Source organism: Amphichorda felina (genome assembly GCF_050947745.1).
Source record: "Amphichorda felina strain 45539 chromosome Unknown scaffold_9, whole genome shotgun sequence".
Lineage (NCBI taxonomy): Eukaryota > Fungi > Ascomycota > Sordariomycetes > Hypocreales > Bionectriaceae > Amphichorda > Amphichorda felina.
The window spans coordinates 15,192-37,411 of NW_028145041.1; the positions used below are offsets into that span (position 1 = coordinate 15,192).

At 53.1% G+C, this 22,220-nt stretch overlaps 5 protein-coding genes across 5 annotated transcripts; 2 read left to right on the forward strand and 3 right to left on the reverse strand.

Annotated features, from left to right (window-relative positions):
* Window positions 1-137: 137 nt before the first annotated feature.
* Window positions 138-3,255, forward strand: ACO1O0_008536 (MCT family MFS transporter; the record flags this gene model as incomplete). Its single annotated transcript, XM_083197900.1, has 8 exons — window positions 138-498; window positions 676-947; window positions 1,309-1,327; window positions 1,623-1,871; window positions 1,934-2,040; window positions 2,093-2,676; window positions 2,754-2,815; window positions 2,885-3,255. 8 exons carry the CDS (start codon window positions 138-140, stop codon window positions 3,253-3,255), a joined length of 2,025 nt encoding a protein of 674 aa, XP_083045635.1.
* A 287-nt stretch (window positions 3,256-3,542) lies between these two features.
* Window positions 3,543-5,738, reverse strand: ACO1O0_008537 (uncharacterized protein; the record flags this gene model as incomplete). The annotated part of the gene is made up of 5 exons (XM_083197901.1): window positions 3,543-3,676; window positions 3,736-4,215; window positions 4,377-4,716; window positions 4,946-4,956; window positions 5,003-5,738. 5 exons carry the CDS (start codon window positions 5,736-5,738, stop codon window positions 3,543-3,545), a joined length of 1,701 nt encoding a protein of 566 aa, XP_083045636.1.
* Window positions 5,739-7,953: 2,215 nt separating this feature from the next.
* ACO1O0_008538 (uncharacterized protein) lies at window positions 7,954-9,808 on the reverse strand (the record flags this gene model as incomplete). Its single annotated transcript, XM_083197902.1, has 4 exons — window positions 7,954-8,050; window positions 8,204-9,307; window positions 9,379-9,620; window positions 9,806-9,808. The coding sequence occupies 4 exons, from the start codon at window positions 9,806-9,808 to the stop codon at window positions 7,954-7,956; spliced, it is 1,446 nt and encodes a 481-aa protein (XP_083045637.1).
* Window positions 9,809-12,090: 2,282 nt separating this feature from the next.
* Window positions 12,091-13,542, reverse strand: ACO1O0_008539 (FAD-dependent oxidoreductase; the record flags this gene model as incomplete). The annotated part of the gene is made up of 2 exons (XM_083197903.1): window positions 12,091-12,920; window positions 12,996-13,542. The coding sequence occupies 2 exons, from the start codon at window positions 13,540-13,542 to the stop codon at window positions 12,091-12,093; spliced, it is 1,377 nt and encodes a 458-aa protein (XP_083045638.1).
* A 608-nt stretch (window positions 13,543-14,150) lies between these two features.
* Window positions 14,151-22,094, forward strand: ACO1O0_008540 (Type I Iterative PKS; the record flags this gene model as incomplete). The annotated part of the gene is made up of 2 exons (XM_083197904.1): window positions 14,151-14,789; window positions 14,856-22,094. The coding sequence occupies 2 exons, from the start codon at window positions 14,151-14,153 to the stop codon at window positions 22,092-22,094; spliced, it is 7,878 nt and encodes a 2,625-aa protein (XP_083045639.1).
* Window positions 22,095-22,220: the final 126 nt, after the last annotated feature.

Sequence of the window (22,220 nt, forward strand, 5' to 3'; positions counted from 1 at the left end):
TGCGTCGCTCCCCCAGCTAAAGGCATTTAGCCCCGAGTTCAAACTGGGACCTTTCCAACAAGTCGAACCTGTGCTCTCTACATGTACGGCATGGTTGACCGCGCTTCAGACTGATTTGGACCACACAGACCACAACTATGACTTCTCCATTTTTGCTCTATGTACTCTCAAGGCCTCATAGCATTCCCGCGTCGTCCTGGGAACAGTTCTACCATGACGACCACCTGGACGAATTGATCAAGAACAAGGTGGCGACGAATGGTTCCATGTACACCCTCGTGCCCAATCCGATGGGAAGAGACCCTCCCGACACGCATACGCACTTGGTCCTCTTTGAGACCGAGCACCAACGCCCCTTTGAGTCGGAAGGTTTCAAACATGTTCACAACGGGAGCACGCTGTTCCCTCCAGGAGCCAGCACTCCAGACGTATCCGACCTCGAGTGCCGCCATTACGAGCTGCTGGAGGTGTTTGACCCCAAGGGCATTGGCAAGCCAGGTGCGTCGCTCCCGTGACCTGGTTCAAACGACACAATGACTAATAACACGCCTACTACAGCAAAACCCGCACCTTTTGTCTTGCAGACCGAAATTGGTGTTGAGGATGTTGACGCTTTTCGCCAGTGCGTTCCTCTTTCCTGTCTTGTCGTAAACGCTCTCGTCTGAGTAACCATAGCACTGACAACACTAAGATACTACCGTGAGGAGCACATCCCCATGACAGCCAAGCACAAGGGCTACCGCCGCGCCACCATGTATCGATACCTTAACACCAGCGTTGTGTATGGCGTCACGCCCGACCCGCACCCCGGCTCGATTGTTGTCGTGCACGAATTTGAGAATTTCGAGGGCCTGGGTGGCTCAACAACCAGGGCCGCATTAGAAACAGACTACGCTGTCAGGATGCGGGCTGCGATCAAGTCGATGAAGGCGCGGACACTTAAATTGGTGTGCACTGATTTATCCCAGCGTTAGGCTAGGCCTCAGGTTAGCTGCTGTTGACAGTTGAACATCCACCATGATCGGCATAGGGTAGATCAATAAAGGGGCTGCTGGGCCATGGCAACCGCACACGCATTTCATAAATGTATGACGTGATGTGATATTGAGCATTGTCTACGTGGCCTGGACCACCTTGAGACCGCCAGTGTAATGTTGAATTAACTCGCTGGGAGGGACGGGGACCAGGCGATACCCGTAGGTCGCATGCATGCGGACAGCAGTTAGGCCGTGAAGTCTCACTCTCGGACCAAAGATGAGACCTCAACGGTGGGTCCGGGAAACTTTGTCCACCAGCCATGAGCCCCAGCCTGTCAACCTAGTATCGCGTACGAGCAGCGGGACGCAGTGCGATCCGGGAATTCCAACTTGTTTCACATTGGCCAACAAACTTTGTGCGAGCACACCTAGGAGGTTTGGTGCTCACGTGTTCTATGTTATTACATTCACTTCCATACTCCGGCGCCTAACCGCTTGACCTGTCCGTTTAACGGCTTTCAAATTGTACTATGGCTACAAATCTATTTCAGGCGCCGAGGATTATTTTCATTGCCTTCTCATAGCCGTAATATCGTTAGTTGTGAGAAGGGAGCCGACGACTGGACATGACCATGGCGAGTGCAGTCAGTGCGTCTGACTCCCCCGGGCGCGGCGCGAGCAACAACTCGAGCGACACACGACTGGCGAATGGTGGCAGCTTGATTCAATCGGCAGACCACGACTCCAACCCAACCGATGTTGAGAAGAAGAAGGCGATAGCTCTCACGCCCACGCCCCTGCCCACGCTGCCACCACCCGACCAGGGAGCCGCAGCATGGGTGGCCGTGGCCGGGGGCTTCAGTCTCTTGTTTGTCAGCTTTGGATGGATTACATGTTAGTGTCGATGATCCATCTGTCAATTTTAACAGTAAAGCTGACTGATGGTCGGATTCGAGGTATCGGCGTGTTCCAGAACTATTACCAGACCCATCAGCTGAGCCGGTACTCGCCCAGTATTGTTGCCTGGATATCCTCAGTAGAGACCTGTATCATGTTCATCTGGGTAGGTCAGCCGTGGCCTGTGTTCTATCGGCAAGCTAACGGATGATTAAAAGGGCCCTGTTGTCGGCAAGATCTTTGATAACTATGGGCCGCGCTGGCTCCTTATCACCGGGACGGTCTTGCACGTTTTTGGCCTGATGATGGTCTCACTGTGCACGCAGTACTACCAGTTCATACTGGCCCAGAGCATCTGCAGCGCCACGGGAGCATCTATTCTCTTCTTCACAGGCCTGACGGCAGTGTCTACCTGGTTCGTCCGCCACCGCGCACTGGCACTGGGTATCACTGTGGCCGGCTCGAGCTTGGGTGGTATTGTCTTCCCCATCATGGTCGACCACCTGAATTCGAGTATTGGATTTCCCTGGACAATGCGCACCTGCGCCTTCCTCATCCTCGCATGTTGTATTTTCGCCAACTTTACCGTCCGATCGCGGCTGCACCACTCACCTAAGCCACTTAATCTCGACGATTACTGGCGACCCTTACGCGAGGCTCCCTTTTCCACATTTACATTTGGCTATTTCCTATTCTACCTGGGCTTCTTTGTGCCCTATAATTTTATTATCCTAGAAGCCAAGCGATACGGCATGTCACCAGGTCTTGCCTCCTACCTGGTCCCCATCTTGAATGCTGGCGGGTATGGCTTCTTATTTCCCCTTCCCTCCCGCCTTGTCTGGGGCCGCGAATGTGGCTGATATATATCCTTGTCTACAGATCACTCGGGCGAATTGCACCAGGCTGGCTTGCTGACCGACTTGGCCGCTTCAACATAATGAGTTTGTGCCTCTGTGGTCACCACACCCAAAGAAAAAGATCCATTTGCTAACATGCGCCTCGTCTAATAGTTATTGTGACGCTCTTCTCGGCCATTGTCGTTCTCGCACTCTGGATCCCTGGCAAAGACGACGGCGCCATCATAGCATTCTGTGTTCTATATGGCTTCGGCTCTGGCGCCTTCATCTCGCTTGCCCCCGCCATCCTCGCCCAGATTTCGCCGCTCCCCCAGCTAGGTGCGCGTCAAGGCACCTGCTTTGCTTTCATCGCCATTGCTTCGCTCGTCGGTAACCCTATCGCTGGTGCTTTAGTGCCGGATACCTCGGTTGACCCGTTCTGGAAACTCCAGCTATTTGCGGGAATGCTTATGCTTGGAGGTGCTGTGATGATTACCGTCGCACGAGTCGTCACAGGTGGGGTCAGTTTAAAGAAGATCATATAAGCCCATGACAGCGGGAGATGTTTGAAAGTTTAGGGGAGGGGATGGGGGTAATACCTACTATATAACAGAAAAAAAGGATTAAAAAAAACCAGGAAAACAAAATCGAAAAAATAAACGTGGCAGGTAGAGTGAGATAGGCCTCGTAATAACCAAAAGAATAAATAAAGATATTAAGAAACAATATATACGAAGAGACTATAGGACGAACAGGACTTTTCAATATATATGAATCAATTTATAGGAGGCAAATAGTTTCCATTTCTCCTCCCAAATAAACTCTAGGTACCTCACAATGTGTGCTTGTGTTTAGCGTACACGGGAAATGGTGTGCCCATGATATCGGCCTTGATCTGTAACGCGAGGAAGCGCGAATAGTACCTTGAATGACCCATGCCGCCACCAATATACCAAAGTCCTGGATCTGTAACGGAGGTGTGATTAGTTGCGGTTCAAGCACTATGGCATGTAGAAGAGACTTACGACCTGTCGGCTTGAACACACCGTGCAGCTCGCCCTCCTCGTCCACACCGAAGCAGTCGCCGGCAAGCTCCGCCACGTCGGCGCCTAGAATCCGGGCAACGTGTTCCTTGAGGTTCCCCAAGAAGCCCGTTGCAAGCACGATGATATCTGCGGGCATGTTAGAGCCGTCGCTGAATTCTAACCCCGTATCGCTATAGGAGACCGGTACGGCGTCAGACTTCATCTTGATCTGGCCGTCTGAGATCAGCTTCCCGGCGCCAACATCAATATAAAACCCGCCAAGCTTAACGTTGATGGCGCGCTGGATGTCGCCATAAGGGTCTGCCTTGAAGCCGACCTTGGCCAGTGATTCCCAGCGCTCTGGCGTCTCGGCAGCCATGCGGTGGAAGTTTTTGCCTGAGACGAGGCGCGCGACGGCCATGGGTGCAGAGAACCAGATGCGATCACTGATCTCGGTGGGAATCACGTCGTTATAAACACCTGTGGTCTCATGTCAGATTGGAGGAAGTCTTTGGGGAATATCCGGCGGGAAGAACCTGCCTCTGTAGCGCTGCATCATGTTTTCGACGGGGAGCACGACTGCAATATGTGTTACTAGTTAATCCAACACCATTCCAGCCTTTGAATGATACGAAACTCACACGTTGGAGACCGTTGAACCATGGTCACAGAAGACAGGCCTGCCGCCACCATGTCACTGGCGACATCGTGCCCTGTGTTCCCAGAGCCAATGACGACTCCTCGCAGGCCCTTCCATGAATCTGCATCTTGGTAGTCGACTGAGTGAACAACCTTGCCACCGAACTTTTCGCGACCGGCCCAGGGCGGAACCACAGGGGTCTGACAGCCGGCGCCGGTAGCAAAGATCAAATGTCTACCTCGAAGCTGGCTAGGTTGGCCGTTCCTAGTGATATCCAGGGTCCACTGGCGGCTAGATGCGTCGTACTTGCCAGTGTCGAGGGTGGTGGAGAGCCACACGTTCTATGCAACGTCAGCCGGTGCGGTTGTTTTTCCATCCAAGGGGAGGTACTAACAATTCCATAACGTTTAGCCCAGTCAGCATGGCCTTTGGCGACTTCATCTTTGGTCAAAAACTCCTGAAACTGGGGGCCAAATGTGCGACCGAATGGCATGTGTGCTGTTGACTCCCGTTAGGAGTCACAATAGATGCATGTTACCGACAACGGCTCAACTTACCATAATTTCTCACGGTATGGACTGCTGTTGTCAGTTCTTCAGCTCTCCTAGAATAAAAAGGAGTACCTACGTCTGGCAGACTTGTACCGTTTCGCCCAGGGGTCCTCCAGGCTCTGCTCGCGCTCGAGACAAACGTAAGAAACCCCCAGGGTCTTGAGACGGCCACCCATTGCAAGGCCGCACATCCCGCCTCCAACAATGACCGTGTCGAAATAAGGCAGCCCATCTACAGAGCCGTTCATCTGCGCCAGAGCTGTGCCGTGGGGCACCTCAGCGGGCTCCATCTTATCGACGTCGCCCTGGCCCTCAATTTGTTCCAAGACGGTCTTGATGACCCAGATTTTCCACCCACCCTCCGGCGTAGGACAGATTGAAAGGAAGCCAGAGCACTTGGTCTTGACCGGTTTCTCCACAGTAAAAAAGAAGCGACCCTCGATCCACTGACTATGCTCGTCGAGTTTAATCTGCTGCACAGCGGGTGCAAATGATTCAAACCCCTTGGCACCGCGGTCACGGATAAGCTCATGCCATGCTTGTAAAATCGTTGTGCTGGTGTAGAAAGTGCGCATCGTGCCGCTGAGCGCAAAGGTGTCACGCCAAATGGCATCGTCTTTCAGCTGCGACGCCGTCAATGTAGGCAGGCTAGCGACGAGCTGACTAGCAATATCAGCGGGTTTAACATCGGCAGGGAGGCTACCCTGGGGCAGCTTGCCAGGTAGCATGCCTAGGATGTCTCTGGACTGGTCAACTCCATTGTTGACCACAGCTTCTCCCGTACGCCAATGTAGAGAATTTTCGGTAGCCATTGTCCTGGTCTTGAGAAGGTTGTGGTCTTGCAAATATCGGTTATAGAGTAAAGTGGCTTGAATCTTGGTCTCTCACGTTGTGTTGATTAATGATATGCGCGTCATGGTGAATTTATTTATTCTTTTGCTGTATAGATATAATAACAGCTATATGGCAGATACATAGTAGCCACCCTCGCTGGGGACAAACGAGCAACCGAGAACTCTAATCGGACTGCATGCAGGTCGGGTTGGCTCTGCTGGATGCGTACAACATTAAGCAGGACGCTTTGAAAGAGATTACCCGAGCTTGAAGCTCGGGGAAATGTTCACCGACCCTAAACCAAACCTCCCTTCACCCTGGAACATGGTTGGCCCGGGAGAGAAAATCCAAGCCACAAAGGAAGAAAGTGGTTTTTATTATGAATCGTTATTCCCTTTACGGCACTAAATTACCATTCCCTCCTTTACGAGTATATTCGTAATAAATGGGAGTTACTCCGTATCCACACGGAATCACCAATTCTTCGGGTTCAGTAATAAAAATTAATACATTTTTGCATCTTCCTTTCGGACGTATTTCTAGGACTAATGTCTTGCAGGATAGACAATCGACTAGATAAGACCAAGCAAAATGGACAAGAAAGAGTATATTTACGCAACTCCAGCGGACGCGCCTCCCGTCATGGCCGACGTGTATTATCCGTTATCGGATGATTTAAAATCGCCCAAGCCAGTCGGTTAGTGCCAAGTCGAACGGCCAGCTTTTCTAAAGCCAGAATAGTTAATAATCATCCCAGCCATCTTGTTCCATCCGGGTGGGTTCGTCGTCGGTAACAAGGAACTCGTCTCGAAAGGCGTGATTGAGTGTCTAGTCGTGGAACTGGGTATGATTGCCGTGGTCCCTAACTATCGTCTCTGCCCTTCTGTTTCCGTTTGGGAGGGACCAGTGACAGACGCCAAATCTTGTTTGGAATGGGTACACAACACCCTCCCGTCGATACTAGCCAACAACAGCACCTTGGCCGTCGATGCAGAGCGGATCACAACCATAGGGTTTTCAGCCGGGGGTACTCTGGCGCTGCTTCTGGTGAGTCATGTTTCGATCTCTGGGGAGATAACCACGAGAGCATTATTAACCAACAACCTTGTCCCATTTAGGCAGCAGAAAAGTACAAACCCATTGCATGCTTGACGTTCTACGGCGAACTCTACTGGTCCGACCCCGTGTGGAGCCAGCCCAAGAAGGCGCTCGCAGGACTCCCGGTACTCAGCAAAGACCTGTATGACCAGGTATACAATGAGGGAATTGTAGTTGCTGCTCCTTCGACTCGTGGCCCCACGGGACCTGACTTGACCAAGCCGCGAAATGCCTGGCTGCTGACTTCCATTAAAGAAGGATGGTGGATCAAGGAGGTTGTCAAGGATGACGACTATGCGAGAATCGACCCCGCGAACCTCTTTGGGCCGGGGTTTCCGCCAACTGTATTTATACATGGTACTGCAGACGTGGTGTGTCCACACAGAATATCGGAGACGGCACATGCATCTCTCAGGGCGCATGGAGTTGATACGGCCCTATTTTTGGTGCCAGACAAGCCGCATGATTTTGATGCTAGCATGGAAAGATATGACGCTGATTTCGCGAAGGTACGTGAGGGTTTGCAGTGGCTTTCGCATAAAGTTGGACGCAAGTAGATTTCTCGACGATTCTGGACAGGGTAATTCGGGACCTTAGTAGTCAATCATTATAGGTCGTCAAAGTTAGCATGAAAACAGCAGCAACAGGACGAGTTGATATTTTAATATGAGTGATCCTCGAATTCAACTTCCTCCACGGGGCCTGCTACACATATCCACGCACACCGCACACCTAATAGGCGTCGACAGATTCAAATGATATTTCTAGTGTCTTAATTACCGCGGCCTCTAGTCTATTGCAGCTCAGTAGATCTTTCCTCTCTACTATTCGGCTACTTCCATGGTAAATCATCGAGGATAGAGCCGCGCGACAGACTTCGCTGGTGGGTCGGTGCGCTATAAGGAAAGTTTTGGAGTGCATATAGAGCTTAAATCTTATCCTGTGCTGGTTGTTGGTGGGGAATATAATGTGAAATAAAAAGAAGTATGGAGAGAAGAGTAGGTTTGACAGCCCCCCTCCAGTTTCCTAACACCCCTTCGAGGATCATGCTTCAACATTTACGCGAGAAATAGTGTCCCATCGCCACGACAGGACTTAGTCTTCAGCATAATGGTGCACTACGAGAGGATCGTATGTGTCATTACCATACGCATCGCCTCCATTGGTCAGGTAGCCGTTCATAAGATCACGGCTAGTCCCTTGAGTAATTTCAGTGGCATTGCCCATTACCCAGACAGACTGCATTCCCATGACCATATGAGGCAGGGTATGACAATGCAGCATCCAGACACTCGACCAGTTAGCTCAAGTACAAGATAAAAAGCGTATGAGAGACAAGACATACCCTGGTTCTGTGACGTTAAGCCTCCACGCGCGCCAGCCTTGGTCGGTGTAGTTTAATCCTGTGCCCACCAGATCTGTGGTGGAATACTTGTACAGCATGGTAGTGTCGCGCAATACAGGTGTGTATCCCTTCAAACGCTGCTCATTGGAGGTCGCATTGTACGTGCCGGGGCCGCTGCCCAGATCATAGACGTGGCCGCCGTGGATATGAAAAGGATGGGTGTCGTAGCCACCAACAACGCCGCTGGGCTGGTTGACGATGACAATATCAATGATCTCTCCCAACTTGGCAGCATAGACGTTGAGCTCTGGGTCCCAGCCGTTGTACTTGCCGACGGCTAAGTCGTAGTTAGGAATAGCGGCTTCTCCGCGGTTATAAATGTCGACAAGGTAAGGGGTATGAGTATCGCTGGTTATGTTTGAGACGTCTGTGTGGTTGTAATGCTCATTCTCGTCGGTCCAGGTGTGGTTGTTGATACTCCAGAAAACGTGAGAAGAAAGAAGTTCTGCCGCTCGGAGGTAGACGGTACGGGTGACCTGGTCGACCGTAGGGAAACCATTCGGCTTCATGGGCTTGAGCGAGTACTCGAGCCACTGTTGGACGTTGTACGTGAGCGAGAGCACCTTGTTTGCTGGCGGCTTCTCAGGTACGGCGACAGGTGCTGAGTTGGAGATGTTGTAGGAGAGTAACGCCCACGAAGTGATATTGGTAGGTCGGTAGCGCGACTCCAGTTGGATCCAGAATTGTTTCATGCCAAGTTCTTGGAGCTCAGACTCGTTCTTTGTCTGTAGAATAAAATCAAAACGCTGGCCGCTAGCCACTTGAATGTGGTCTGTTTCGAAGGGCATTGTGTACTTTCCATCAACCGAGATGATGGAGAGATTGTTGTGGTCCTCAATGCCTAACGAGATCAAGGTAAGACCGACACCGCCGATGGCGCGCATTCTATACGAAGTGCTGGGCTGGACCGTAATGACTTCAGGCCTGCAGCTCTCCTCCACAATAGCAGATCGCTTGGAGTAAGATGGGTGTGCGTCAGCTTGAGATGATCCCAGGCTTGGATAGCTATTTCCGTTGACAAGCAGCGCTTCAGCCTCGCCGACCCTTGGGAACGGTGAGCGGTCTGTCAACCTATGCACCAAGGCCAAAGCAACCACATGGAGTACCCAACTCACCAGGTGAAGTTCTCTAAGCCTTGTTCCATGCCCTGCTGAGCGACAAGGTCTGTTTTGTTCCACATCTCTGTAATAAACAGGGTCCGCTCGTCGTCATAGTGGTATGCAGGTTGTAGGTTGTGCGATGCCACGAGGAGTGGCCCGGTCGCAGTCACTCCCTGCAGGCCCACATGGGAGTGGTAAAAGTAGGTCCCAGCCTCGCCAATCTGCGGTCTAACCTCGTAGTCGAAGAAGTTGCCGGGCTAGTTGTTGTTAGCAATGGGATGGCGTGGCGGAGCTAACAGCGAACTGACTTTAATGGGCCATTGGCTAGCCAAGGGAGTGCCGTCTGAGAAGGGCGCGGACGACTGCGATAGCCCATGCCAATGCTGGGTGGGAAACGTCAGATAATAAGTCTACCTAGTTGATGGAAGCAAAAAAAAAGTACCATGGTCAGATTCTGGTTGGGGATATCATTGTACACTCTGACCCAGGTGGTGTGGTTCTCACGCATATAAATCGTCGGCCCTGGCGATGTACCTTCAACGCGCAATTAACAGTGCGATTCATCGCCAGCAATATTGGAAATATACGTACCATTAACGAGAGCACTTAGGCGAGACCGGCATGCTATTGATATTTCTTCTTCTGTCACACGGAGCATGTACTCGGGAGGATAGTCGACGCTGCTATGGACGACGGAACGAATGGCGCCGGCATGAATGGGAGAGAAACAAGACACTGAAATTAGCAGCCCAATAAGCAGGCTTTGAAATGATGGTATCATTTTTGCAAGAATGCCAGTGGATAGCTAGATCCGCAGTTCTAGTACATAAGGCACAACAGAGGGAGGTTACTCTGTCGGCCCACAATATTTGCCTTTTCACGCTCTTATCAGGCCCCCGATGTAAGTACGCGAGCGGGTTTTTTTTATAGCTGACATTAACTGACCGCACCCGCCATTGGAATATTACCACAGAGACGGCCTGCCTGAGAAACGGCACGGGTTCAACAATTTGTATTGGTTCGTCGGCTCGCAGGCAATCCCCTGAAAGAATGGGCAGATCAGTGGGGAAGACCCCGGAAATTTATTTGACGAGGAGGGTAAAATACACTGCATATGACCTGCTCCGGTGTAAAGTGGCCCCGACACAGGGTTCAGCCGGCGCCTGTCCAAGACTCCGAATAAGGCTGTATATAGAAATCTCCCTAACCAATCAAGCCCTTCTCGGATTGTTCATCCTGGGAAGTGATCCCTGCCAGATATACATGCTAATACTCCGTACCATACCACTCACTTCAAAGGATGAACGGCATCACATTGAATGAAAGGAGAGTTTTGGGCGGCTTAGTGGGGAACCTCCGAGAGTCTCGACATGTCCGGCCCCGTCGACGGCCGAGTCGGCCGCTTGGCATATTGGATATGGCAGACGCAATATCTTGGTTGCCATTATGCACAAGATTAAATTATTCAGTAAGGAAATCTTGAAAATATCTTGCTGATCTACAGCTTTATCAACATGAGTCGCTTCGATAGTAGAAATTTCAAGCGTCTTCCTGATCTTGCCCTATCACGCGTGGGTGAGATAAAAGACACCACGGAGAAACTTTCAAACTCTCAGCGCACTTCGCCATGTCTATAGTTGCCGAGACCACTTTTTTCACATCCGTTGTCTTGATGGGTAACCGATGGCCCCCATCCCAGAGCACCAGTCGCGTTGTTTCCAGGTCGCAGCAAAACTCGTACATTTGGCGGTGGCACTCCAACCCGGGGTCGCTCAGCCCATGCACATGAACTGTGGGGATGGAGAGGCGCGTATGATTTTCGCACATTTTGAATTCCGGACTCAGATCCAAAAGCGGCCCTCTCGCAGCAAGGAGTAGTCCAAATCCGAAGGAGAGACCGCCAAGGACACGCCGCTGTTGTTGCTGGAGAAGTAGGCTTGCTGCCACCCTGCCGCCCTGGCTGAAGCCCATGACACCTACCAAGGCGCCATTTGCACCGAGCTGGTTATCAGCGTGCATAGCTGATGATATCGCGTCCTCGATGGCGTGAATATCTTGTCGCTCAGGGACGATCACATCGGGCGAGCGCAGCCAGGCCTTGAAGGGTCCCCATTCGGAGTAGACAGATACAACGTCAGGACCCGGAACTGAGGGGAAGGGCGCCTCTGCGTAAACGAGTCGAAAGCCATGGGCCTTAAAAGAAGCCTCCAAGACACGGCACTGGGCTCTGAAGATGCGTTTGTTGGTGCCACCACCGTGTAGGGCGAGGATACGAGATAAATGTAGGTTGCTGGTTTCGACCTCCAAGCGTATGGGAGGGGACCCCATGATTCTTGTTGCAGACACCATTTTGCTTGAAGGTAGAAGGCCGTGGTGCTTTCGTAGAGACAGCGAGCTGCGGTTTCAGATGCGCTATGAGAGAGTTACCCTGGATCAGATCATGCCACAGGTGCTAGGTTTGATACTTGGGTGATTATTCTACCTTGCTACCTGTGATGGGAAGGTCTGTCTTTAATACCCGATAGTGCGTAGTCATTGACCCGTATTTAGTTCCGGCAACGGCGAGATATTCTGGCTCTGAATCACTATGCAAGTCAGCACGCTAGAGCAACTGCGGGAAGAGTTCTCCGTTCCCTGCCCCTTTTTATTTACAATCACATCACTTTATTATAGATATTATCGCCTTTTACGCACGAAGTTGTATTATTCGGTCAATTCACGAGTAAATTAAGATATGTGAGCAATTCTTTCCTCAAAGCTCCTCACCGTCTCTTCAAGCATCGCCTCGTAATCAAAATGCCAAATCTTCAGCGTCCGATCTCGAATCTCCTCGAAACACACTTCTGCTTTGGTCCGATGATGCTGGTCAGCCCATTCCCCTTGTTGATAGAGATCGCACACTCGTCTGCTGCTGTCTACGAGCCACTGAGTCCGCGGGCGTCTGGTATTGTTGAACGTTTCGAAAGCCAGCACGAGAGCTTGTCCTTTTGGGGCCTTTTCACCTTTCACACAGGAAGAGACTGCCTTCATCAACTCGACGAGGCAGAGGACGTCTTCGACACCCATGCAGGCGCCTGCCCCGTGGTGCGGCGTGGAGGCATGGGCGGCGTCTCCGGCGAGACACATCTTATCCTTGTGAAAATGCGGCGCAGGGAAATCCCACATATCGTACAGGGCCCATTTGTCGAGCTTTTCGGGCAACAAGCTGACGAGGTTGCGCAGGCTTGGAGCCCAATCGCAGAACACGTCCTGAACATCTTGCCGCGTTGCGGGAGCCACCATCTGAGTCTCGTCCGGCCAGTCATCTGCGTCGTGGGCAAAAGCAGCCACGTTAACCATCGTGTGATTTGCCACTGGGTAGTGTATCAGGTGTGCTCCTGGACCGACGTGCATGTGCTGGTTCTTCGCTTTGTAGTCCCCTAGCGCCACGATGGCCTGTTCCATAGGCACGAGGCCGCGAAACGCAAACTTGTGACTGTAGTGAGCATACGACGCCTGGTTGCCCCTACCAAGAATGACTCTCCTGACATGGGATTTGACACCGTCGCACCCAATAACTTTCGATGACAAAAAGATATTGTTAGCGAATGGCAATGGCAGGCAGTGATATGCCGGGGAGCAAGGAAACTAACCAGCATCTGCGTGAGCAGTCGTGCCATCCCCAAACATCAGCGTGACGGGATCTTTAGAATCAACTGGTTGGATAACGTCGACGAGACGTTTCTGGAATGCAATCCCCTCTGTAGGTATTTGTAGGGCCAGTGCTTCGAGGAATTGGTCCCGCCGGCAACCCTCAAACCCCCGGACTCCCGCATCTATCTTGTAGAGAAATCTCTGGTGTGTCGTCTCGTCATGGCCCACCTCAGTGTAGCCGTCGACCCACCTAAGGTAGTCGTTGGGGTCGTCAGGATCGCCGCTCGTTGGGATAGATCCACTGGCGCGGAGGGCCGTCACTATGGACGGATCAATAAGATTCATACAACGGATGGCGTTGGAGGTGAAGGCGATGCCGGCCCCGATCTCGCGGAAGCCCCGAGCCTGCTCGTAAACCTTGGTCTTGAAACCCCGTCGGATAAGCCCTAGGGCGAGTATCAGGCCAACAATGCCCCCGCCAACAATGGCAATGTCCACTGGGCAGTTTGGACTGGCCTTCGTCTGTTTCTTCCCCGAGAAAGCCATGGCCACGAAAAGATTGCAAGTGCTAGGCAGTGTTGATGCTTTAGGTACCCACCGTGATAGGGTATAGAATGCTTGCGCTGGCCGTTTCCACTAAGCGCCACTACATCTACACCTTTGTATTGTGTTGCTTCGGTGTCTACGATGCGCCTGTGGATGACTGCAAAGCATCCCCGAACACTGTTACGTAGACTAGGGCACAGAGAAAGACCAAAGAGAAGGTTGCTCCGAGGCAGTATATTCCCCCCGCGAAGCCGAGATGGATGTCAGCGTAAAGTATCTCCGAGCCCCGGCAGGATTCTGCGGGCCCTCGGGGCTGAGCTCATGTCGAGGCTAGGCACGGCGATCCCGGATTCGCCTCCGTCAGCCGTAGCCGAGCTGGCTCGCCTTAGTCACCACCGAAGCACTTTGATACGCCAAATGACAGGAAAACAATGTGCTGTGATGATAGTGACGGGTAGAGATCAGCTGCCTTGCCCGTGTCTCGGTTTAAAGAGCGGTCTTCGCTCTGCTTGATCGCATAGCTCGTCTATCGTCTTCATCTACTCCCGTCTGTTCAACATTTCAACATTCCGACACTTCTCTCGCACGTCATTAGTCAATTCCTCAACATGGTTGACCGTATCGCCCGTGCTAGTCAGACCAACTCGATCCTGCTATTTGGGTCGCAGGTCCTGGCCCCCAACGATGATGTGTTGGGTTCTATTCGATCGAGGGTGCTTAGCTCGGACGACAACCTCTGGATATTGGACGTTCTCGCCGATCTCCCCGAATGGCTTGCGAAACTCAAAGATGTCTCAAATACGTTTCATGCTACAGCCGAGAAGTTGCTCGTGGACCTGAATATATGGTTCAGGACGGGGCGTTCTCCGAGCACGACGTTCAGCTCCTTCAATGTGGTGCTCACGCCGCTGACTGTCATTCATCATTTGCTGCAGTATACAGCGTACCTGAAGACTGCATACCAGGAAGTGGACCCGAACAGAAGATTTGGCATGTCGAGGTACTCGACAGAGACGGTTGGATTCTGCACTGGTCTGCTGAGTGCGTCTGCTATCTCATGCTCGCGCCATAGACAGAGCTTTGAACAGTACGGAGCCAGCGCGATACGCGTCGCAATACTCTGCGGCTTGGTCGTCGATGCGCAAAATAACTCGCCCACAGAGGCCCAGGCCACGTCGCTTGCCGCAGTATGGCATTCGCCTCAAGCAAGAAAGCAAATGATTGAGATTCTTGAAGAGTCTCCCGAGGTTCGTCTTATATTGGCCGCGAGTGGAGGCATCTAGTTTGCTGATGATTCAAATAATGATTTGCAGACACGTTACTTATCAGTTCTCTATGATGAGAACAGGGCGACCTTGACCCTCCCGATGAAGTCCATTGCCCAAGTACAGCAGCAGCTCAAGGAAATTGGCGTGACTACCGCCGAGGTTGGCCTCCAAGGGCGCTTCCACTGGCCGGGCCACAAGGAGGCTGTCAAGAAAGCCATTGCTATCGCAGATGCGCATCCAGAGTTTCAATTTCTAGAAGCCGAATCGCTAGTCCTGCCAACCTACTCAAACTCAGATAGAGGCTTTTCTGGTCCACTGCATCGTGAGGTTATCCGGTCTATCCTGCTCGAGCCACTACAATGGCACCAGACGATGCTCCGGGTCCAGGGCTCAACTCTCCGGGGTAGTAACTCAGTTCTCATTAGCTTCGGCTTGGACCGATACGTACCACCGTCCCTGCTGCGGAGACTGAACCCGCAGCTAGTCAACATAACGGAGCTGGAGCAACAGACAGCCGGCGCAGGCGCAGGAGGCAGCCGGCTTTACACCGACACCGACATTGCCATTGTGGGCATGTCCTGCAAGGTCGCGGGAGCCAACGACCTGGAAGAGTTTTGGCAGATTCTATGCGAGGGCAAGTCGCAGCACCGAGAAGTCCCGCCCGACAGGTTTACCTTCAAGTCGGCGTATCGCGAGGCGGATGGGGGGAGAAAATGGTTCGGTAACTTCATGAAAGATCACAACACCTTCGACCACAAGTTCTTCAAAAAGACACCACGAGAGGTGGCATCCATGGATCCGCAGCAGCGCCAGGTCCTCCAGGCCGCATACCAGGCTGTTGAGCAGTCAGGGTACTTTCGCAATGCGCAATCAGACCGGGATACACGCGTTGGCTGCTATATCGGCGTATGCGCAGTCGACTACGAGACAAACATTGCCTGCCACCCAGCTAATGCATTCTCAGCGACAGGCAGCTTGCGTGGTTTTATCGCTGGCAAGATCAGCCACTTCTTTGGCTGGACGGGTCCTGGCCTGACCCTGGATTCGGCCTGCTCGTCTTCCCTCGTGGCTGTTCACCTAGCCTGCCAAGCAATCCTGAACGGCGAATGCAACGCGGCTGTTGCAGGTGGTACACACGTCTTGACGAGCCCTTTATGCTATCAGAACCTAGCTGGAGCTTCGTTCCTGAGCAGGACGGGGCAATGCAAGCCTTTCGACTCTGAAGCCGATGGATATTGTCGCGGAGAGGGATGTGCTACTGTTTTCCTTAAGAAGCTGAGTTCGGCTACTGCGGATGGTGACCAGATCCTGGGCGTGATCCCAAGCACTGCCGTGCAGCAGAATGAGAACTGCACGCCTATTGTTGTGCCCAATGCGCCCTCGTTGACTGATCTCTTCAGAACAGTCGTCGCCAAAGCGCAGCTCCGCCCTGAGCAGATCGGTGTGGTTGAGGCGCACGGCACAGGAACCGCCGTTGGTGACCCGGCCGAGTATGACAGCATACGCCAGGTTCTAGGGGGAGATGCGACGAAGCGGACATCACAGCTGATGCTGAGCTCGGCCAAGGGCTTGGTTGGCCACCTGGAGTGCACTTCTGGTGTCGTCTCTCTTATCAAGACTGTCTTGATGCTTAGGAACGGAGTGATCCCACCCCAGGCCAGCTTCAAGACGCTGAATCCGGCTGTCAAGGCCAGGGCATCGGACCGTATCACAATCCCGACAAGTATGACGCCATGGGGTCCTGGTTTCCGAGCAGCACTAATCAACAATTACGGTGCATCCGGTTCAAACGCGTCGATGATTGTCGTTGAAGCACCCTCAAGAGGCCATGTGTTGGAGGAGACAGTGGCCGAAGAGCCCGGAGTCAGGAGGCCGTTCTGGGTTTGCGGCCTGGATGATGAGAGCCTGGGCGCGAACGCAGGCGCTCTTCGTCGCTATCTGCAGAAGCACCCTGCCACTTCACTGGCGGATCTGTCCTTCAACATGGCTCGCCAGTCCAACCGTACTCTCCCTCGGCGTCAGTTGTTCACCAGCCGCTCCTCCAGCGAACTGAGAGAGCAGCTCGCAGCGCTGGAAACGGGCTATCCTCTGCAGCCAAGCAACACTCGACCGGAACGCAGCCCGCCCGTCATTCTCTCCTTCGGCGGGCAGGTATCAAAATTTGTAGGCCTCGATCGTCGCGTGTACGAAGATGTTTGCATCCTGCAGAAGTACGTGGACCAGTGCGACAACATCTGCTGTTCGCTGGGTGTTGGCAGCATCTTCCCTCACATCTTCCAGCGCGAACCCATCGACGACACAGTGGCTCTACAGACGGCGCTCTTCACCATCCAATACTCGTCGGCAAAATGCTGGATCGATAGCGGCGTCCAGCCCGTCGCCGTGGTAGGCCACAGCTTTGGCGAGTTGACAGTGCTATGTATTGCTGGCGTCTTGTCGCTGCCAGACGCCCTCAAGATGGTAGCCGCCCGAGCCAAAATCATTCAGGATCAATGGGGCGCCGACAAGGGTGCCATGATGGCCGTAGAAACTAACTTGGAAGATGTTGAGCGTCTTGTCAGGGTCTCGAATGCTTCTCTAGGCCAAGGTCAGGAACCTGTCGTCATTGCCTGCTTCAACGGGCCTCGCAGCTTCACGCTTGCGGGATCCACGGCAGCAATTGACGCCGTGGCAGACGTCCTCTCCAGCGATTCATCCTTCTCCGTCAGATCGAAGCGGCTAGCCGTCACCCACGCCTTTCACTCAACACTTGTTGAACCCCTAGTGGTTTCCCTAAACGAGTCCGCAGCCGAATTGAGTTTTGAAAAGCCGGCAATTAGGTGGGCACGCTGCACCGAGGCCGACTCCCAGTCTTGTCCGGACATTGCTGCCTACTTCCTCGGCGAGCATATGCGCCAGCCCGTCTACTTTAATCACTGCGTACAGAGGCTGGCTGCGAGATGGCCTGAATGTGTCTGGCTCGAGGGTGGATCCAACTCTACCGTCACCAGCATGATCAACCGCGCCTTGGGGGCACCGAAGAAGAACAGCTTTGTGCCTGTCAACATCACCAGCGATGTAGCCCTCAACAGCTTGGCGGACACGACTGTCAATCTGTGGGCTGCTGGTGTGGACGTGGCCTATTGGGGTCACTCAAGCATGCAGACAACTCGGTACTCTGTCCAGCTGCTCCCGCCGTACCAGTTCGCGAAATCAAAGCATTGGGTAGAGCTCAAGGAAGGCCCGTCTCTTCCCGTCGAAGCAGCAGGAAATCCTCCTGTGACACCCGAGCCTGATAAGATTCCAGACACGCTGTTGACTTTTGTCGGCTACCAGGACGGATCAGCCCAGCAACATGCCCGCTTTCGTGTAAACACCATGATCCGACAATTCGAAGAGCTCATGATGGGCCACACAATTGCGCATACTGCTCCCATCTGCCCAGCAACGGTTCAAATGGACCTTGCCATTGATGGTCTATCGCAGCTAGTCTCTCTAGGGGCTGACTACAACCCGGAAATTTATGGCATTGAGAACCTTGCACCCATCTGCGTCGACCCTTCGCTGTCCTTGTGGCTTGATCTCAAAGTCTCAGCGGGTCGACCAGGGGAATGGCTGTTCAAGTTGACCAGCACCAGCGGTTCAAGCGCGCGAACAACCGCCACTCACACGTCAGGCCGCATCGTCCCCTCGGCGAAGAACCTCTCGACGGAACTGGATCTATCCAGGTACCAGCGCATCATCAGTCATGGCCGCTGCCTGGAGCTGTTGAACTCACCAGATACCGATGACGCCATACAGGGACGCAACATTTACAAGGCCTTTGCGGACGTTGTCGACTATGGCGACCAGTATCGCGGCCTTGTCAAGCTGGTTGGTAAGGACAATATGTCGGCCGGCCGCATCGTCAAGGGCTATGACAGTGAGACGTGGTTCGATGCGCATTTATCTGACGTCTTTTGTCAGGTCGGTGGCATTTTTGTAAACTGCATGACCGACAGATCCTCAGGTGATATTTATATTTGCCGCGGTCTCGAGCGATGGATGCGATCTATTACGCTGCTCAACGAGCGTCCTGAGACTTACCACGTCCTTGCGTTTCACAACGGTTCCACGGCCAGTGGTAGCTTTTTGACTGACGTCTTTGTCTTTCACCCTAGCACTGGTTCTATGATTGAAGCCATCCTAGGCCTTCATTATGTCCAGGTGCACAAGGCGTCCATCTCCAAGCTGTTGAACCGCCTCTCCAGTAGTTCCGCCTTTCACGAAGCCGCGCCATCAGTGATGATTGACGATAAACACGGCACCGTTGCGAATGGTACAAAGACGGCGGCCCCGATGGTTGTTGAAGAGTCGGCACCTGTGCCCGCAGAAAACTCCACAGTCGCACTGCGACGTACGAAGCAGAGGTCAAATCCGCCCCACGCGCCCCACGATGACCTTCTGCCCAAGCTCAAGGCAATCATCTCCGAGCTATCAGGTGTTGATGAAGTTGATATCACACTCGAGAGCAATCTCGGCGACCTAGGGATAGACTCCTTGATGGGTATGGAGCTTCTCACAGAGCTGGAGACCAAGTTCAAATCTACCTTCTCCGCAGATGAAGCCGCCCAAGTCACCAACGTTAAGGAGCTAGTCGAGTGCGTCCGCAAGACTATCGGAGTTGCTAATGCGAGTGGTGCTGATGAGGAAGACGAAGATGAGGAAGAAGAAGATTATTCCCCTAGCTCTGCTTTTGATTTGGATAACACAACCTCGAGAACGTCCGCTGATAGCATTACCTCGGTGGAGGACTCTGATGGTTGCGAGAGGACTCCCAATCTCATCCCCGTTGATGGGACTGATTACGCTGATTCTCAAGCGTCTTCCCAAACTTCACAACCGACTCCTTCATCCCAACCAAGAGATCAGCTTCGACTCCCGCTGGAAGCCATAACAGGGGCTTTCAATGAAATCAAAGCTCATACCGACCAGAGTATCGCAGCCGGTGGAAGTGCCAACTATATCTCCGACGTCTTGCCCAAGCAGAATGAGCTTTGCGTTGCGCTCACACTAGAAGCATTCGAACAGCTGGGCTGTTCCATCAAGCAGGCAAAACCAGGGGAGTCCCTCCCCCTCTTTGACTACGTCCAGGCACACAAGCAGCTCGTGTGCTACCTGTGTCAAATGCTAGAAGCGGAGTCCGGTCTGGTCAGGCCTGGCGATGGATTCGTCACTAGAACCAACAAGCCATACTCTGCCAGGTCGAGCCAGACCATTTTGGAGGATCTGCAAAGGGTGGCGCCAAACGAGGTCACCGCCAACAACATGACCTACTACGCTGGCTCGCACTTGCCCGATATTTTGACAGGAAAGACGGACGGGATCAAGCTGATCTTCGGGTCTGAAAAAGGCCGCAGTCTAGTCTCTGGTGTCTATGGCGATTGGCCCCTCAATCGTACCTACTACCGGCTAATGGAGGCATTCCTCTCCGCTCTGGTAAAGAGACTCCCACTGGAGACAGAAGGCCCGCTTAAGATTCTGGAGATGGGGGCAGGTACTGGCGGTACAACCAAGTGGCTCGTCCCTCTTCTTGCCGGTCTTGGAAAGCCAGTGGAGTACACCTTTACCGACCTGGCCCCTTCATTCGTGGCCACGGCACGCAAGCGCTTCAAGCAGTATCCGTTTATGAAGTTCCGCACGCATGACATCGAAAAGGAGCCCACCTCTGATCTGCTAGGAACGCAGCATATAGTCATTGCCAGTAATGCCGTGCACGCCACCCGCAGTATGATCAAGTCGACTACCAACATCCGCAAGGCATTGCGACCAAACGGCATCTTGATGATGCTAGAGATGACGGGCACGCTTTACTGGGTCGATATGGTCTTCGGCCTCTTCGAAGGCTGGTGGGTGTTTGAGGACGGTCGCAAGCACGCCGTTGCCAGCGAGACGCAGTGGTGCCAGGCCTTGGAGACAGCAGGCTACGGCTTTACCGACTGGACAGACGGATCACGACCAGAGAACAAGGTTGAGCGGCTGCTCATTGGAGTCTCGTGCCCCAAGCATCTGGTGAGCTCGTCACAGGACCTCCAGACCCGCCAGAACGCAGTTGACGAGTACATTAGTAAAATATCACGGGACCTAGGGGAGGCTCCCACGCCATCAACAAGTGACACACTCCAGAACCAGTGTAGCGTCCTGATCACTGGCGGTACGGGAAGCCTTGGATCTCACCTCGTCGCGAACCTCGCTGAGCGCGAAGACGTTGATAGGGTGATTGTGCTGAACCGCCGGAACGGAATGGATGCCATGCAGCGCCAGAATAGGGCACTCACGTTACGAAGCCTGTGTCTGAGTGCTAGCGCTTTGAGGAAGCTAGAAGTGTACGGCTGCGACATGTCCAAACCTGACTTGGGCCTATCTCCGGAGACTTACAAGTCCATTGCCTCAACTACCACGCACATTATCCACTCAGCCTGGGCCATGTCAGCAAAAAGGCCAATACAAGGCTTCGACTCGCAGTTCAGAATCATGCACAACATGATAAAGCTGGCACAGGATGCCTCCAGCAGCCTCCCCGCCACCAGAAAAGTTCACTTCCAGTTTGTATCGTCCATAGCCGTGGTCGGTCACTATCCTCTCAGGCACAACACACCACACGTACCCGAAGTGCGCGTCAATATCGGCGATGTTTTGCCAAACGGATACGGCGACGCCAAGTACGCTTGCGAGTGCGCGCTTGACGAGACGCTGCACAAGCATCCGGAGCGTTTTGCTACCAGCTGCGTCCGCATCGGTCAGATTGCGGGCGCCACAGCGAGCGGCTACTGGAATACGCAAGAGCATCTACCGTTCCTCTTGAAGTCGTCGCAGACACTGAAGTGTCTTCCCAATTTCGAGGGTTTGTTGTCATGGACGCCTGTAGACCGCGTCGCCGGGACGCTTGCTGATCTGATTCTAACGGATAAGCCACACCCGGTCTACAATATTGACAACCCTGTGCGGCAGCAGTGGGCCGATATGGTGCCAGTCCTTGCCAACTCTCTGGGCGTGACTCTGAGGGACGGCATCATCCCTTTCAAAGACTGGCTAGATAAGGTGCGTACAGCGCCGAGCGGGGCGGGGTGCGGCAATCCAGCATCGATGCTAGTCGACTTTCTCCAGGATAACTTTGAGCGGATGTCATGCGGCGGGCTGCTCCTCGCTACGGCTCGCAGTACGGAGCATTCTACTACACTTGCCGGTACAACGGCAGTGAGCACAGAGCTGGTCCACAGATTTGTGCGGAACTGGAAGGACCATGGATTTTTGGACGAGGTATGAGGAGTCTGTGCTGTTTGGGTGTGATATTGGAAAGGGGCACGCCTATATGACGTTGTGCTTGGGGAGATGATGATACGTGTTACATTGCTCTACTTGCTTTTCTCTACTGCCTTCCATCCATTCCTA